The sequence below is a fragment of the Morus notabilis genome, unplaced genomic scaffold (genome assembly GCF_000414095.1).
Source record: "Morus notabilis unplaced genomic scaffold, ASM41409v2 Scaffold16, whole genome shotgun sequence".
Lineage (NCBI taxonomy): Eukaryota > Viridiplantae > Streptophyta > Magnoliopsida > Rosales > Moraceae > Morus > Morus notabilis.
Genome location: NW_010367452.1, coordinates 587,002 through 603,775, shown reverse-complemented (window position 1 = coordinate 603,775; position 16,774 = coordinate 587,002). Strand labels below are relative to the sequence as shown.

The 16,774-nt window shown below is 35.4% G+C and overlaps 1 protein-coding gene across 1 annotated transcript; it reads right to left on the bottom strand.

The window, feature by feature from the left end:
• Positions 1–13,529: 13,529 nt before the first annotated feature.
• Positions 13,530–14,168, bottom strand: LOC21405109 (oleosin 1). The gene has a single exon (XM_010112487.2). It carries the CDS (start codon positions 14,131–14,133, stop codon positions 13,663–13,665), a length of 471 nt encoding a protein of 156 aa, XP_010110789.1. The 5' UTR covers positions 14,134–14,168; the 3' UTR covers positions 13,530–13,662.
• Between the last annotated feature and the right edge of the window lie 2,606 nt (positions 14,169–16,774).

The following is a 16,774-nucleotide window of genomic DNA, read 5'->3' as shown; positions in this document are numbered from 1 at the left end:
CAATTGGCGCCAAATTTCTGGTATTGCTTCGCCGGCGCCTGGATTTTGTAGAGCCAGCAGTTTGACATGGATCTTCCTCTGGATGAGTTTAGATTTATGTACAGACTGTGTCATGTCGCCAAGTGCGAGGGGTGGTACCTTTTGAGTGTGCATGGGAGATCTCAGCCCAGATTTGGCAAGCTAATACTGGGTATTCCCTCGTCGTCACATGGGTGGAAACCCATGTTTTTTATTATACGCGGACCCTTTAATTTTCATCCCGACGACCGCTTGCCCTGCCCAAGGAAGGTGCAGGCGTCGTTTGGGAATATGAGTGAGACTTTAATTCTCTTTCTTTTACCTTACTTTGCTTATTCCTTCTTTTTCGTACGCTGAGAGTCTTTTTACTCTACAGTCAGTTAAGACCGGCCGAAGTTCACTGGAAATAGTTTGGCGAGGAATGAGAAGGCCTTCTCGTTCCCGTCCAAGGTTTGCCACATTGACACCCTCCTGACTAAGGCCAATCTTCGAGGCGCTAGGTTAATTCTCGATCTCCCAGACCCTACTAACCTTGACGCTGTCCGCGAATACTTCCATTTAAGCGACGAAGGTAAACCCCTGATCCTGACGCCTTTCTTATAATGGCACTTGTCTATCCAAACGTCAACTATATTTTTGTCTTGTCGTTTCCGTAGAAATGACATCTTTGAGGATCTAGCTTCCCCGCAGTTAGCAGCCTGAGCTGAGTCAGCAGCCCCCGCCGAGCCGACAACCCCCTTCTAAGGGAAAGGAGAAAGATAGTTCTTCTTCTCAAGCACCGAGGACAAAGAAGACCACAAAAGGCCCTTTGGTGTCGGAGGTGGACCATACGCCGAAAAGGAGGAGTAAAGAGAAGACGTCGGTGGCAGAAACTTGGACGCCGACGGTCCCTATTCCTGATATTAATGTTCCTCTGGCGCCGAGGGAACGCGTGCTTATCCCGGGGGCAAAAATCATGGATCCCAATTTCCAAGTCCGGATATCTCTGATGTCGAGATTGGGGCGATGCTGAAACTTCTCCCTCGCTTCTCCCTTGTCTTCCAGGCTCTATATGAGTCTTTTCTCGAGCCGCACTAGATTGCTGCCACTCAATCTTCTTTGGTTGATCGTCAGCGGAAGCAGATCTCTTTCCAAATTCACGTAAGACTTGATCGAGCTGCCTTTTATTTTTACTGGTTTCGCCGCTTGTATTTTTATTTTCTGACCTCCAATTTTTCAGGGCCTAATCCTCGCCATTCTCCACCTTCTCGACCTAGTTAAGGTTGAGGAGCGTGATAAAGAGATGGACATCGTAGAGGCCAAGCTTAACTCTCTTCTCGATGATGCTAAGACTCAGTGCGTGAATACCGCCGAGGAGAGAGATGTGGCCGTGGCCCAACTGAAGAGTTTGGAAGGTGAACTGGCCAAGCTAATTGCCTCGGTTGAGGACCTCACAAAGTGGGCAGATATATCTTAGGCGAAGTTGGCAGAAGCAACTGAGGCGGTGAAGAGATGTTTTACTGAGGGAAAAGTTGAGGGGAAGAAGGAAGTCAAAGCCGAGGCTGCAGCAACATTTGATGCCAAGCGTGCAGAGATTATTGAGGAGTTTAAGGCTTCTCCGGAGCTCATCGACATTCGTACCAAGGATTTTCATTCCGCTGGTCAACAGATCGTTGATTTGATAAAGCAAGAGCATCCTGAGTGGGATTTGAGCTTCCTTTATAATGCTCCTCCTCTTGCTGGTGATGACAACTCCTCCCTGCCCGGTGATGGTGATGACTCGGCGGTTGGTGGCGAGGCCTGAAGATTTTTTTTTTTTACTACTGCCTGTAACTTATATGACATTGGATTGGACCTCCTTTTTATTTCATTTGTGTTTTCTAAAAAGACAGTAGATTTCATACCTTGCTCATTGTCATTATGCAACTCAAGCAAATGCATGACAGGTTTTCAAAGTGAGACAATGACAAATCAAGATTAATGGCCAAGGAAAATTTGACGTGTGTACTTGCTCCAGCGAATGTAGGAAAAACATCTTTCCTTTCTCACTTTGAAATTTATTCACGAACAAGGGTGTCAAACGACTACTAAACACATTCCCTCTTGTTACCGCTATGGGTAAATTGGTTATTCACTTGCAACTCAAACATGATTGGTTCGAGTTTGACCTATCTCATTTTAAGCAAATCCCAGCAAATAAATATATTAACGCATAAAACAACCATTTCTTAATAGCCCTTACATTCCTTAATTATTATTGTTGAATGTATTTTCGATACTATAAAAGTAATAAATAAAAGAGATTAAATTCATTTTGATATTCTGTGTTATATTGAAATATATTTTATTGGTTGAGCGTGTTCCCTTACAGGCGGAAGGTGGATGCAACGACAATGGCTTGACTTTTCTCTTACTTTTCTTGAGTTGCTGGCTTTGTCGCAACTCCCTTGCTTGTCCATGGTGGTGGTCGACATGTCATTTGATATGCTGTTGGTGTTATTTAGTTTTATCTCAATCATTTAGTTGTAGTGTGTTTTTATTGTGTTGTTGGTTTTGCTATTATAATAACGGAATTGGTTTCTCCACTTTTCAGTGTTGTCATGTTTTATCTAGTTCACAAGTCTTTTGTCTTAGCGGTATTATGGTAGAGTTTAGTATTTTTGGTCTCTCAATTTCAATCGATCATAATTGTCCACCAATTATAATAGAATGTTTGAAAGAGTCTTTTGTGTACTCAATTAATTATGTGTCTCTTGAGCTTCTTTTATTAGAACTCGACACACTTACTACTGACTAGAGGTTTCAGTCGGACTTATTGGTGATTCCGATTTGTGATTGGGATCAGTGTTGAAAGTTCGGGCGGCGGGCATGCCTAATGCCTGAAAATTTTCGGGCATGGCGGGCAGGCACTATTTGTCGCCCGTCCGACCATTTTTTTCGGGCTCTGGTTCGGGCAGCCTGAGGAAAATCCATTCCGGCAGCTCGCCGCTGGTGGAGAAGTTGAGTTCGCCGTCCGTTGGTTTTTTTTTTTTTGAATTTTCCCATGTAACCGAATTTGCCCAAAATTTTTTGACCGTTAGCCCAAATTTTGGCAGAATTTTGAACCCAACGGCTCGTTTTGCCCGACTCAACCGCTGCTTGAATTCTGAACCCTAACGGTTATTTTTATTACCGTTGCCTGAATTTGCTTGAACTCGACCTGGCAGTCCGAATTTCCCATAACCGTTGGAACTGAATTTTTGTGGGAAATTTTTTTTTTTTAAGCCAAAAAATTTCCTATAAATACCCCCCTCTCTCAAATCTCTCTCAATCTTGCTTAAATCTCTCTCGATCTCTCTTAATCTCTCTTAAAGTGCTCTCAATCTCTCTTATTTTTCATAATGGCTTCTTTTGGTTATGGTGGTGATATTTCCATTGATGCCCAATTCAACATCGAAGAAGGGCAATTTCTTAATGTTTTTCAAACGCAGGAATCACAAACTACAGAAAGAGGTACTAAGGAAACTGTAAATTCGAGCCCTGGTGGACGTACTAGAGGTTGTGGACGTAATGGTGGTGGACGTGGAGGAGAGGCAAGCGGAAGTGCTAGTGCAAGTGTTGCAAGTTCTAAGAAGAAATGCAAACGCACTTCAGCAGTTTGGGAGCACTTCAACATATTCGAGGAGGTCGACAATAACGGTAACATTAAATACATAGCTCAATGCAAATATTGTGGTGATAAATTACAAGGTAACACTATTCACGGCACTACACACTTGAGAAGACACTCTAAAAAAGTGTCTTCAAAAGAAAGGAGGCGAACCTGATCTCCGCCAAACACAATTATCGTTTGACTGCCAAACCGGCGGTCTAACCACTTGAAAATACGATCAGCAAGTCGATCGTATGAAAATGACACGCTTAGTAGCCACATTAGATCAACCACTTAGTTTTACTGAACAAAGGAATTGACAACGTTATATCAAAATTGTACATAATCCTAATGTATAATTTTTTTCAAGAACTACTCTTAAAAAAGATGCATTAAAATTATATAAACAAGAAAAGGAAGCATTAATCAACCTTTTACACTCTACTAGTGGTTGCGTTACGTTACCGGACATTATTATAAAGATTTTGATTTAGATAAGAGAATATTAGGTTTTAAATGTGTTATAGGATCACATACTACCAATTTAATATATAACACAATTTTATCTGTCATTGATGAATATAGTTTAAAGGATAAAATAATGGCCATAACATTAGATAATGCTACTGCAAATACTAAAGCAATAGAACTTTTTGAAAATGATTTAAGTTTATTCGGTAATAATGATATATTTCACCAACGTTGTGTATGTCTTATAATTAATTTAATAGTAAAATCTGGTTTAAAATCAATGTCAGGTCATATTAAAAGAATTAGAGATAACATTGCTTGGATTCAAGGTAGTAATCAAAGAATACAAGATTGGTTTAGATTTCTACAAGCATGTAATCAAAATCCTAGAGCATTAGCCTTAGATATGCCCATAAGATGGAACTCCACTTATATAATGCTTGAACAATGCATCCCCTATAAAGATGCTATAACAAATTATGTTAGTGCAAAATTAGGACCAGGATTTATAGATGAAACTGATTGGCAAATTGCTGAACTCTTGTTTAACTTTTTAGGTAGATTTCACGAAGTTATTTTAAAGCTTAGTGAAACTTATTACCCAACGTCACCATTAGTGTTAGGAGAACTTTTAAGAATGTCTATTTTATTTAGTAAATTTAGGACACACGAGGTTTTAGAAGTTCCTATCGCCTCTATGGAAAAGAAGTTTAAAAAACATTGGTCTAAATTACCAATGTTATATGGTTTCGGTGTTATTTTCAACCCTAGATTAAAATTAGATGGTTTAGAAAGTGGATTAGATAACTTATGTGACTTTTTAGCTATCGCCACTATTGACCAATTTTCTATTATAAAAGAAAAAATATTTTCTCTCTATAGCTCTTATGAAAGTAGGTTTAGAAACACACATCGTGTAGAACAACTGCAATAACGAGACGACAATCCGTATTCATTCTTGAATGTTTTCGGGTTGTCTAAGAAGAAGACAAAGATGACGACGACGACTCAAGGTCAAGAAGAATATGGGAGTGGATCTTCATCAAGAGGTGGCGGCAACAACGGCGGCTTTAACGAGTTAATGGCGTACCTGAGTGGAGGCTTAGTTGTAGACAATAGTGAAATGTTTGATTTGGTTCAGTGGTGGAGGGTTCGAGCATTAACTTGGCCGATCCTAACATGACTGGCAATGGATATTTTTTTGATCCCAGACTCCACTGTTGCAGCCGAACAAGCATTCAGTACAACCGGCCGAATACTTGAAGAACGGAGAAACGCATTGCAACAGGATATTGTTGAAGCTTTGGTGTGCATCAAGGATTGGGATCGTTCCGACCAACGCTTACACGATACAATCTCACCGGCAAGCCAAGAATGAATCGATGAATTTAATAGATTAACTTTTAATTTTCAAGACGATCATTTTGCTTCAAATTAAATTCTACTATTGTAATTTGTAAATATTTATTTACTTTGTATAGTGTTATTGTAATCATGTATAGACTTTGTAAGTTCGTCAAATTTGTAATTCGTCCCACAATGATTGTACTCTTTTTTCCTTACCAAGTTTTTATCCCAATTGGGTTTTTTTTTGTAAAGTTTTTAACGAGTCAATCATGAATTACAAATTTAAAAATCAATAAAAAAATAATTTTTTTATATAGTTTGTGTGTTCATTTTAAATTTCAAATTGTAATATATAATAATAATAATAATAATATATAAATATATAATATAAAAAATATTTAAAAATTCGGTCGGGTATCGGGCAGCCCGACCGGGCACGGGCAGCCAAAGGCTGTTCGAAGCCTATCCAAGTAGAAAATTCAAATCGGGTCAGGCAGCCTAAAAATTCGGGCAGTTCAGATTCAATCATCAGATAAAAATTCAGATTTTTTAATGATCGCGGGCGGTCCGTCCAAAATTTTAACACTAATTGGGATTGAGTCCTTAAATGCATTATGGTTGGTGTTTGTAAGTCTCTTATTTATAATGCAATTTCTCATTAAAAAAAAAAATCTGAGAAGCCTTTCAGATCTGTCATCACCCCCTCTGCCTTCCTCCCATCGGCACCCATCTTCCTCTTCTCCGCTGGTAACTAGCTTCCCTCTGCCGCCGCTGGCGCCCCCAATCTTCCCCAGCCCTCCCACGACCTCTCAACCTCGCGAAGCAAACCAGATCTCAGGGCTGGGCTTGGTGGCGCGAGGAGGATATGGCGGGGGAGGGAGGCGGTGCTCGTCGTTGCAACCCATTTTCAAGAAGGAAAACCTTATAGAGGAGGAGATCAGACAGAAGGAGAGGTTCTGGGAAGAATTTCTCCGTTTTCCACTCCGATTTCATGCTGATAACGCTTTTTCCAGTCTTTTCTCGCCTGAATATCGATTTTCTCAAATTCTGGAAACGTGAATCGCTCGTCTGTGTTCGTGAGATTCTCAACCGTGGTGGTGGATTTGATATGGTCATTGCGATTGTAGCTATCATCATCGTGCCACATTGGGATTGCTCTTCTTCTTCTAAACTCAAACCCATGTGATCTAACAAAATCTAACGAAAAAGTAAAACAGAATAAAAACAAGGCAGGCATGTTGGATGAACAATTGACTACAGAGTAATAAGAAAGTGTGTTTGCTTAGCAATTGATGCATTCAATCTTGATTTTGTTTATACACGAGGCTTTTGATTCTTTTTTTTTTTCTTTGTTAATTGTTGTTTAATGTCATCCTTTTTTCTTTTCTCTGGTTGGAGATTCAATGGAGCAAGTGGTGCATTTTCGCAAAATGGAAACGATAAGCCTGCAGATGGGGTTGAGCCAAGAATTTGATTGTGAAGTTGAGGAGATGAGATCGTAAAAGTTTCAGTTTGGGCCTAATTGGACTTTATAAAAAGTAGAACATATATTTAAAGATAATTTTGTGGTTATTTTTTAATATGTTTATTTTAATTAACTCGTTAACCTTTGGAGCTAAAAAAGATGATCAAATATCAAACATCCCTCATATATAAAAAAATTCGCAATAGGAAAAAGAAGTAATGTATGATGAGCGGGGGCGGGAGCTTCGGTTTTACAAAATAGCGGTTTGGGAAAAACCCAAACCAGGACAGTTCATTATAACACATCGCGCGGTTTAAACCCGTGGTTTGACTAATTAATGGCATGATATACAACCTCCCAAGCCTATGATGCCAAAGCCAAACCTCCCGTTCTCATGCTCGGCCACAACTTCCCGATTCGATGCTTGGTCAAAGGATGGAAGCATAAGTATCACCCACAAGTGTAATGACCAATTATTAATGATATCCAATAAGCGACGGTTAATATATTTCAAGTAGATGATTGGTTAAAACACCCAAAATAAGAAGAGTTTCATTGTAAAGAAGAGAAGAAACTCTCTTACTAATGGGAGAATAAATTCCCAATTCTCAATGTATTATAAATTACCTTGAATTCCTTCCAAAAAAAAAAAAAATTACCTTGAATTGAGAGCAAACATTAGAGATGTAATTTTCAATACACAACCAAGGGAATTATATCAGACTTCAGTTTGCATTCATTTTGTTCTTAAGGTTTCCTTTGCGTTCTTTAAGTTTTGCTTAATGTTATCGACTCCATACTTAGCTTGTTGATCAAGAGTGTTGTATTAGTGTTAGATTGATATATGTAGCATTGTTAAAAACACACTATAGAACTACTGGAATTATCGGTCATACCTGCGTTAAACGCTTAAAGTTGGTCAATAAGTACAATATATATCATTCTTTGTAAATAGCGTGCATAAAAAAAAGAAAAAAGCATACTCTGACTATAAATGCATAAAAAGTCTGGGAAGCTTTATAGAAAAAAGAAGGTCGTCTTTTGGAACTCGTCTATTGAACCAAGTTAATGAATTAATTCAAAGAGAAAAGGGTACCAAGAAGCCGCCATTAGTTGGTTTTCCATCGACTTTGACTTGAATGTATATTTGACAAAGTCATTGTACTTCACTGGCCAGCGGGTCAACAATAACACAATTATAAGAGTGTGTTCATTAAAATATCTATATAGGTAAAGTCTTCGGTCAGGTATTTAAAAAGTGTATGATTAAGATGATAGTTGTATATTTCTATATAAATTATATATATTTATATATAAATCGTGTATATTTAATATGAAATATAATAAATCAGTCAATATATATATTTTCATATTATGTGTTCACTAATTGTTATAAAAAATACATATTTTGAGAATTAATATACATTATCGTTTTTTATAACTTAACATAGACGACTTTACATGTAAATATATACAATATATATATATAATTATATAATTACTGTTCCAGTCAGACACTTTCCTAGTGCCCTGAAGATAATTTATATATATATATATATAAAAGAATATGGGGTTTTAAACATTTTCCCTGGAACTTGTAAGTTTTTGACAGCTTACCATCAAAACTCTAAACTTTAACAATTTATTCTTTAAACTTGTAAAACTAATGAAATGTGTTCATTTTATTAATAATTTTTTTTTATCATATTTAAAGAATTGAGACACTGAGAATTGAGAGATTTATATTATAATTAGAATTAGGATATTAGAATTCTTCGTTGAATGTGCTTTCCCGTCATTGTTTTATATATTTATCATCAAAATATGGCAATCTTAAGATTTTTGCAAGTTTGAGGGACAAATTGTTCAAATTTAAAGTTTAGTAGGCTTTACAAGTTTAGAGACAAATGTGCAATATACCCAAATCAAATTTGAAGTTTTTGTAAAATTCTTTCAAATTGCCTATTTGGATCGAGATTTTTTTTCCCCAAAGACCCATTTGAATGGGTCTTTTTTTGGTTTTTTGTTTTTCCTTTCTTTCTTTCCTTCCTATGGCCTATTTGGATTTTTTTTCTTTCATCTTTGGAGTTTCCATGTTTCGGTTTCTTCTTTTCTTTACTTTTTTTTTCTCTTTTAATACTTTTAATTAAAAAAAAAACAATATCTTTTTGTCCAAAAAACAAAAACACTTGGTAAGTACTAGAATGATATTTTTGAATAATAGGATATTCTGACAAAATCGGAACACATAAGTACGAATATAATAAAGCGAAAACTACAAGAAGAATACGGCAAATTAGTCCAATTTCATCAAAGCTGAAGAATCCAGGTATTTATCCTAAAATGTCGATAATTTGAAATGTTTTGATTGAATTAATACACAGAGAGAAGATCAATCTAATAATCATCCAATGATGGATGAAAGTAGAGTAATATATAAACTAAATAGAGTCATGAACTAAAGTCAGCCAGTGAATATAGTCCAAAATTAAAAATGGATCAATCAATGGACTCGTTCCAATTCAGAGATTCAATTTGGTATAAATAATTAAAAATAAAGCTGAAAGGGATATATTTGAAAACATGAATAAATACCTTATTGCTTTTAACATTTTTATATTATTTGTTTCAAACATTTTGTCCCACAAAATTATCTTTATTCCCAGCTTCCACCAAAATATGTAATTTTTAAAAAAATATATTTATGAACTTTTTTAAATTAAAATTCATATTATTTGTATTTAATATGTCATATAAACTTTCACGTTATATCACATATCAATAGATTGCAGATGTCACTTCGTATTAAGAGTTCAACCCTAACCCAACCTATTTATTAATTGTGTCAATATGATTACGACTCAAACCCACTAATTTCATGCGGGTTTCAAGTATAGCTTAACACTAATAACTCATTCTCTGGGGGTAATCTTGTGTCCTTCCTCTTGAGAAAAGTGATTTAAAAGTATACCAAGATACTTTTGGTGTATACTTTTGGTGTTTCTCCTCTCCTTATATGTTCTGACATTTCTTCCTATATAATCTTGATATGAAACATGGCGTTCCCTACTCTAACCTTTCACCTTTTTACATTGGTAACTATTATGGGACCGTAATTTCATTTCCCATACAATTTTCTAAACATCTTGTACTTGCATATAAGACTCCGTACACGTCGTCCACCATGTATTAATTCTGCTTTTGACTTCTTTACCCCTCAAACAACTTGAACGCCACCCATTGTACCGGCAAGATTTTGGTAATATCAAACAAGTTGACAACAAATTTATAGTGTCCGAAGGCCGAACTACTTACAACACAAAGAAGCTACAACAGAAAAAAAATCACTACGTACTAAGGCTCTAATACTAGTGTTGTTGAACACAATATATGCCTTATTCATTTTATCGATTCGAGTTTTAGTACAGTAAAAATCTTTCAGAAATAGTCACATCAACACAAAGAAGCTACAACAGAAAAAAAATCACTACGTACTAAGGCTCTATGCCTTATTTATTTTATCGATTCGAGTTTTAGTACAGTAAAAAATTTTCAGAAATAGTCACATTTAACTTTTTTACTACAGTAAGAATCTCTCACATAAAATCACATCTCAACTCGAATCAACGAACTAAACAGACTCTAAATAAAACACCTACTGCACATCTTGGCTTCTACATAAATAAGTCCTTTTAGGAAAGACCAAATTCTCTTTGAGAGAGATTATAAAAATAACCAGTTTAAAAACTAGCTCTGAGCACACGACACTCTTCTACTTTTATTGCTCTCTTCACTTTGTCTTGTAAAAACACAAGGGGAAAGTTAACCTATTTATACTTTATAGCTACAAAACACTGGTCTCCAACTTGCTCTAACAATTGGACATCATCTGTACTCTACAGTGATGCTGAAAGTTTCAACTACTTGTTGTAGCCTACCATCTTACTGTCGGTTTTCTCAATTAAATGCCAAAAAAGTCACTAAAGAAGAACTAATTCAAGAGGTGACAGAAATGCAGAGTACCTCAATCGAAGGACCTAATTAGAGATGATACACTTCCTAATTTCTCAGCCTTTGATCACTTTGAAATGGAAAAGGAAATAAACATAAAATCCCACTATATCCATCAACCTAGTTTTTTATATGCTCCACGAAATGGATGGTTATAGGGACAATTATTATCCTTTTGATGGTTCTACAAATAATTATTTTCTCCCGTACACGAATCATGTGTGTTCATTAAAAGTAAAAAATATGGATAATACAAAAAAAAAAAAAAAAAACAATATATATGATAACCTTTTGCAGGAACAAAATAATGAAATTATTATAATACAAATTCAACCTTTCTACTAAATTTGAAAAACAAATTGCAAAGATATCGAGGTACGTGACTATGCTTTCCTTAAAACAGATTCATCTTCTCTCCCCCCTGCACATGAGAGAACCTCTATAGTATACATGTTTACTTAGGTTTCAAAGTACAATCAGTTATAACACCACCAAGACTTCATTCATAACCAATGTGGGATTTTTGTAATTTTCAACTACTTTAACTACTTTAAATGACATACTTAGAACGTAAACTTCTCATTCACCCAATAACTATTTTGAGTGTATGAATAATTAATTTCGATCTCCTTCCGTGATGGAGAACGTAAATCCATCAAGACCCATCTTAAAAATCAATTAGCCTCTTTCCAAAATGAGCCTTTACCATGACTTAGTAAGCCGTTTTGCCAACAGTATCTTCTTAGGTGAAATTCCTTTCCCGTCTCAGAAGTGCCATGACCAAGCAGCGATAATGGAAGCGCAAAGACAATGAGCTTGACCGCGCCAAATGAGCTTGCCATTTTTCGGGTTCTTGACCGCGCCAAACGAGCTTGCCATTTTGCGGGTTCGCTGCGACCCAAAGAGCTCACTCTTGCCTGAGGGTTGTGTGTGCTAGGCTCAAGTGCTCAGATTAATTAACAAGACCTTTGTGTTGATGTAAGTGCTCCTAGCTTGCTGACCAATATATTTTGAGATCATTATAAGTCATAAGCTCCTTATATTTTGTCACGCGCTTGCCGATAAAGTAACCTGATCGGGTCATTTTATCATTCGAATTGTACGTGTGTACGTTTATTCCTTCTTCTTTTGTTGCCTTTTCCGACAAATTACTACGTGTGTACGTTTATTCCTTCTTCTTTTGTTGCTTATTCTGACAAATTACTACTGTGAGTGTCACAATTAAGGTACTGCTGATAAGACAAGGGAATACCTATAATAATACAATAGACTACCATGAACAACATAACAGGTTCGTATTCGTTAAACAGCGGACTACCACTACGGCTGGAGCAGAAAAGTGGGTTACCCAGAAGTGCCAATTTACAATTATTTCATTGGAGTATACATGATGATGACAATTTCCAGTGACATTAATTTAGTGGTTAAAAAAATTAAATTAAATTAACTTGAAGCCTACTAGCAAGGCATCTATGATAGTACGGTAGATAAGAAACAAATAGAATCAAATAACATGATTAGCAAAAAAATAGAATCAAACAATATTTAAATTATAACATAATCTATGCAGAAGACAATTTTGTGTACGCTACTAATAAAATTTTCAAAAGTTCATGACGATAAAAGTTATTCCATTCATTTAAAAGTGGCAAAATAAAAAATCCCAAGGTTAACAAGCATCAGATTCCATCTAATCCGTTTACTTAAATCATTCTATAGACAAACTCTGATCGATAGTAATTATTAAAGAAAAATATTGGTAAAAACTCCATTAAAAATTAGCTTGCAAGAAGAGGAAGCCCAACGGTTCCATCCCACTAATTATGTTGTTTCTGGCAAGTTTAAACAATACCACATATATATGTAAAAAAATATTTTTAATGATTACGTTTCTATTGGAAGTGAGATAAAAACTACGCTAACGTGAAATTCATTTTAATCCTAACTATATTAAAATTTACAACAGAGTGCTATGTGTGAGAGAGATGTATATGTTCTAGCTCTCAAACATGCATTTCTAAAAGAAAAAAAAAAAAAAAACCTTAATATTTAGCATGGATTACTGGCTATAACTAAAAAATCACAACTCCTCTTCCAAAGTTGAAAGAAATGTCCATAAAAATAAAAAATAAAAAAAAATGAAAGAAATCGCATTACCATTTGTCCTATCTACCCACATTATTGAAAACTAAGTCGTGGAAGCTATTTAATCTGTGATTCATGCATATTTTGAGGAGAAATTTTTAAAAATAGACATTAAAATGAACTCCTTTATTTCTACCCTTAATATTAGCCTATATATTACATTTTAAATATTACCTTTTAAATTAACATTACCTTATATATTACCTTTTAAAATAGAACTAGTCGAGGGTAGAGTTTTTCAAGAGAGGTTACTAAAAAGTAAGTTAACTATTTAAAGGAGATAAAATATGTAATTTTTTTAAAAAAATTTTAAGCCTAATTATAACCAAGTCCATCAATGCTCAAACCCATTAAAAAGTTCTGATCTTTTAACACAAAAGAGGAATTTCCTTTTCATTTTTTTCCTTTTTTCTTTTTTAAAAAAAGGAAGGGAAAAACACAAAAAGTACCAGGCTGCAGGCATGGATAGTGATCAAATTAAAGACAGACTAAAACAAAATACTAAATGAAAAAAAAAAAAAGAAAAACCGGCGGGACAAAATCACTGATGACAAAACCAACCCGTCCGGTCGGCCCCGGTACTGAAAAACCGGGTTCAAGCCCCCGGAGCCGCGTCCTTCACCTTACTCTGCAAATACCCGCCATACTCCCTAGCATAATCCTTGACATGGCTGGCCGTGTCGTAAATTTGGTTCCGAGCATAGTCGAATCGGTCCGAACCGGGCGGGTGCAACCCCCGGAAGTACCGGTAAATCCACGCAAGCCCACCGACGACCGCGACACCGAACCCGCAGAACAACAAGAAACCGGCCGCCACGAAGAAGAGCACGAAGGCGGCCGGGACCCATATCGGGCTGGAGACGACGATGAGGGGGGTTAAGAATATGAAACCGAGGACGGTGGCAGTGACGGTGGCGCCGGGGAGGAGAAGGAGAATTGCGCCGGAGACGATTAGGGTTAGGAAGCCCATGAGCTGGGTGGAGTTGGGTGCATGTTCTTGGAGCCTGCGGAGAAATGAGCCGGCCGGTCGGCTTTGGGGTTGCCTGTTGTTTTGGCGGTCGGCCATGGCTGTGTGTTTGAGAGAGATGAGAGATGATTGAGTTTAGGATTTGAAGAAGTAAGAAGTGAGAAGAGAGAAAAGAGAAGAAGAAGAAACGTTGTAGGGAGGACATGCAGAAGAGGACAGGTGTGGAGATTGGAGGACATGCAGAAGGCCACGTGGAATGGAAGGATGCTGCTTAGGAGAGAAGGAAGTGTGAGAAGACTGGACCTTTTCTTTTAGGGGTGCCCCAAGTGGAAAATATTCGTGTGAGTTTACATATTGGGATGTAGTTTACATATCATACCATATTATTTTATAATAAATATAAAAAAATTACTTAAAAAATAGTTTAAATTTTTTAAACGATCTGATATGATATAATTAGTTAAACATTAATTAAGACACTAAAATTAGACAATAATTATTCATGATTTTGTATTCTTAAGAAAAAAATCAGATGTTCTTTTTATTTTCTTAGGAGTACTTATGGTATTGATTTTTTTTATTATACCGACAGATACTGTTGTTTTAACTGTTATATTAACTTTCTAACGATAACATATGCGAATGAAAGCTCTGTATAGCACGTCTCAAACTTTCAACATGGACACTCATAAATCTTACAGTTAAAAAATTAATCTAATAGTTAACATATTAATACGCGGCGGTAGGATAAAACCGTAAAAATTCCCTTTCTTTAAGGAAAAATATCAAAAGTATTTTGAATTCTTAAAGAAGTTGAATTTCTTCCTCCATCACTTACAGGTGATGCAACGTGGACTCCACAAGTGGATCTCATAATGCAATGGCATTGTCAAGCTATTTAAGCATGGTTTATTGCGTTTGTTTGAGTTGAGAATTTAAGTTAAAAAGTAAATTCATATGATAAAATATATTGTAACAAAAAAAATTAAATTTAAATTTTTATAAGAAAAAATACTATAGTAAAAACTTAAATTATGATCGGTTCTCCTTTTTCTTCAATCCCTACGTCATGTCATCTCGCCAAATTAGTATTCCACTTTTTATGAGTAAAGCACATAAATAGATAAAAAAAGAAAGAAAAAAAAGGAACATTCCTCCATTTCCCTTTCCATTCATGACAAGTAAACATAGTATCCAACTTCTTGCAACAGAGGCGCACACACTTATTAAGCCTTAAACCACAAAAATATAAGTAAAATACTAAAACATAATTCAAGCGTTCAACAGTTCTGCCTAGGCTAAAACAACTTGGAGAGTTTGAAAAACTAAAAATATAGTCCGTGTATTGTCCACACATGATGTTGAATGATCTATTTCAGTTATTTTTGCGTCTAGAATTTCAATGGCATGAACATCATTCTCTGTATAAGCAAAGAATCATTGCTAAAAAGAAAACTTCATTCTAAGACTTCCCAAGAGCAATATTCATCTTTTAAGCCAGAAAAGAAGAAAAAAAATAACAAATTCGTGTATTTGATCTAAATCCAACAACATTTTCAAAGGTTTTGTACAAGTCAAGATTTGAATAATATGCACTTAATTATTAACAATGCAGCCAACTACATGAAAAATGGTTGACTGAGTGAAACAATCATATCTCCCTCTCTCTTGACGTGACAAATGGCAAAGTCATGATGCCAATGATACTCATACCCACTAACGGGTCCATAAAGCCATTATCCGACCACCTCATGACAAATGTAATTGACGTGTAGGATGCCACTTCACATGCAAATGCCTAAATTATAAATATTATACTCGTTAGCGTTAGGCTTAGACAAAATAAAATAGCAATAAAAGTTCCACATTGCTTACAAAGTAAGTGGGGGTTGGGTTAAAGCCTATATAAGGAGGCCAAGACTCTTGTTTTCAATTGTGATGAAACAAAAACAAAATAGCTATTAATTCAATAAATTAGATCACTCATATTTTTAATTGATATTCCAACAAGAAAAGACATGCAATTTTCCAATCTCATTAACTTAACATTTTTAATAGTGCCAATTGACCACGAGGATGTTAAGAATAGTGTCCATAAAGTATGTGATAAAATTAAATATATTATTAATTAATTAATAAAATAATTTTTTTATTATTTTATGTGCATGTATTTTTTTAAAACTTTATGAATATCATTGAAAATTTCACGATTATTCTAATATTTAAGGACAATAATCAAAATATGTTTTTAATGGATTTAAAAGTTTTAAAATATTTAATTAAAACATTACTAATACATGTCATTCTCATTAAGAATGAAATGATATCACATTATTAATATAGAGGGATATTGAATGAGTTTATTATACATAATGTGATTATGTAGGATTATGACACACTACAAGAAAAAGAGGTTTTTGTGACGACAAAAAGTCGTCACAAAAACCCGAATGTTGTCGCAAATAAACTTTTTTACGACGACAAGTCGTCGCAAATTTATCGGCGCAAAAAATTAGTCGCAAAAACGTTTTTTTGCGACGACATAGTGTCGTCGCAAATACATTTGTGACGACACTCTGTATTTGCGACGACAGGCGTCGCTAATACGTCGTTGCAAAATTCTCGTCATATTTCAAATTGTCGTCACAAATACTCTTATTTTTTAGCGATGACAAGTCTAAAAAAGTCGTCGCAAAAAACCGAAATTAATTTTTTTTTATAATTTTTAAAAAATGCCCGC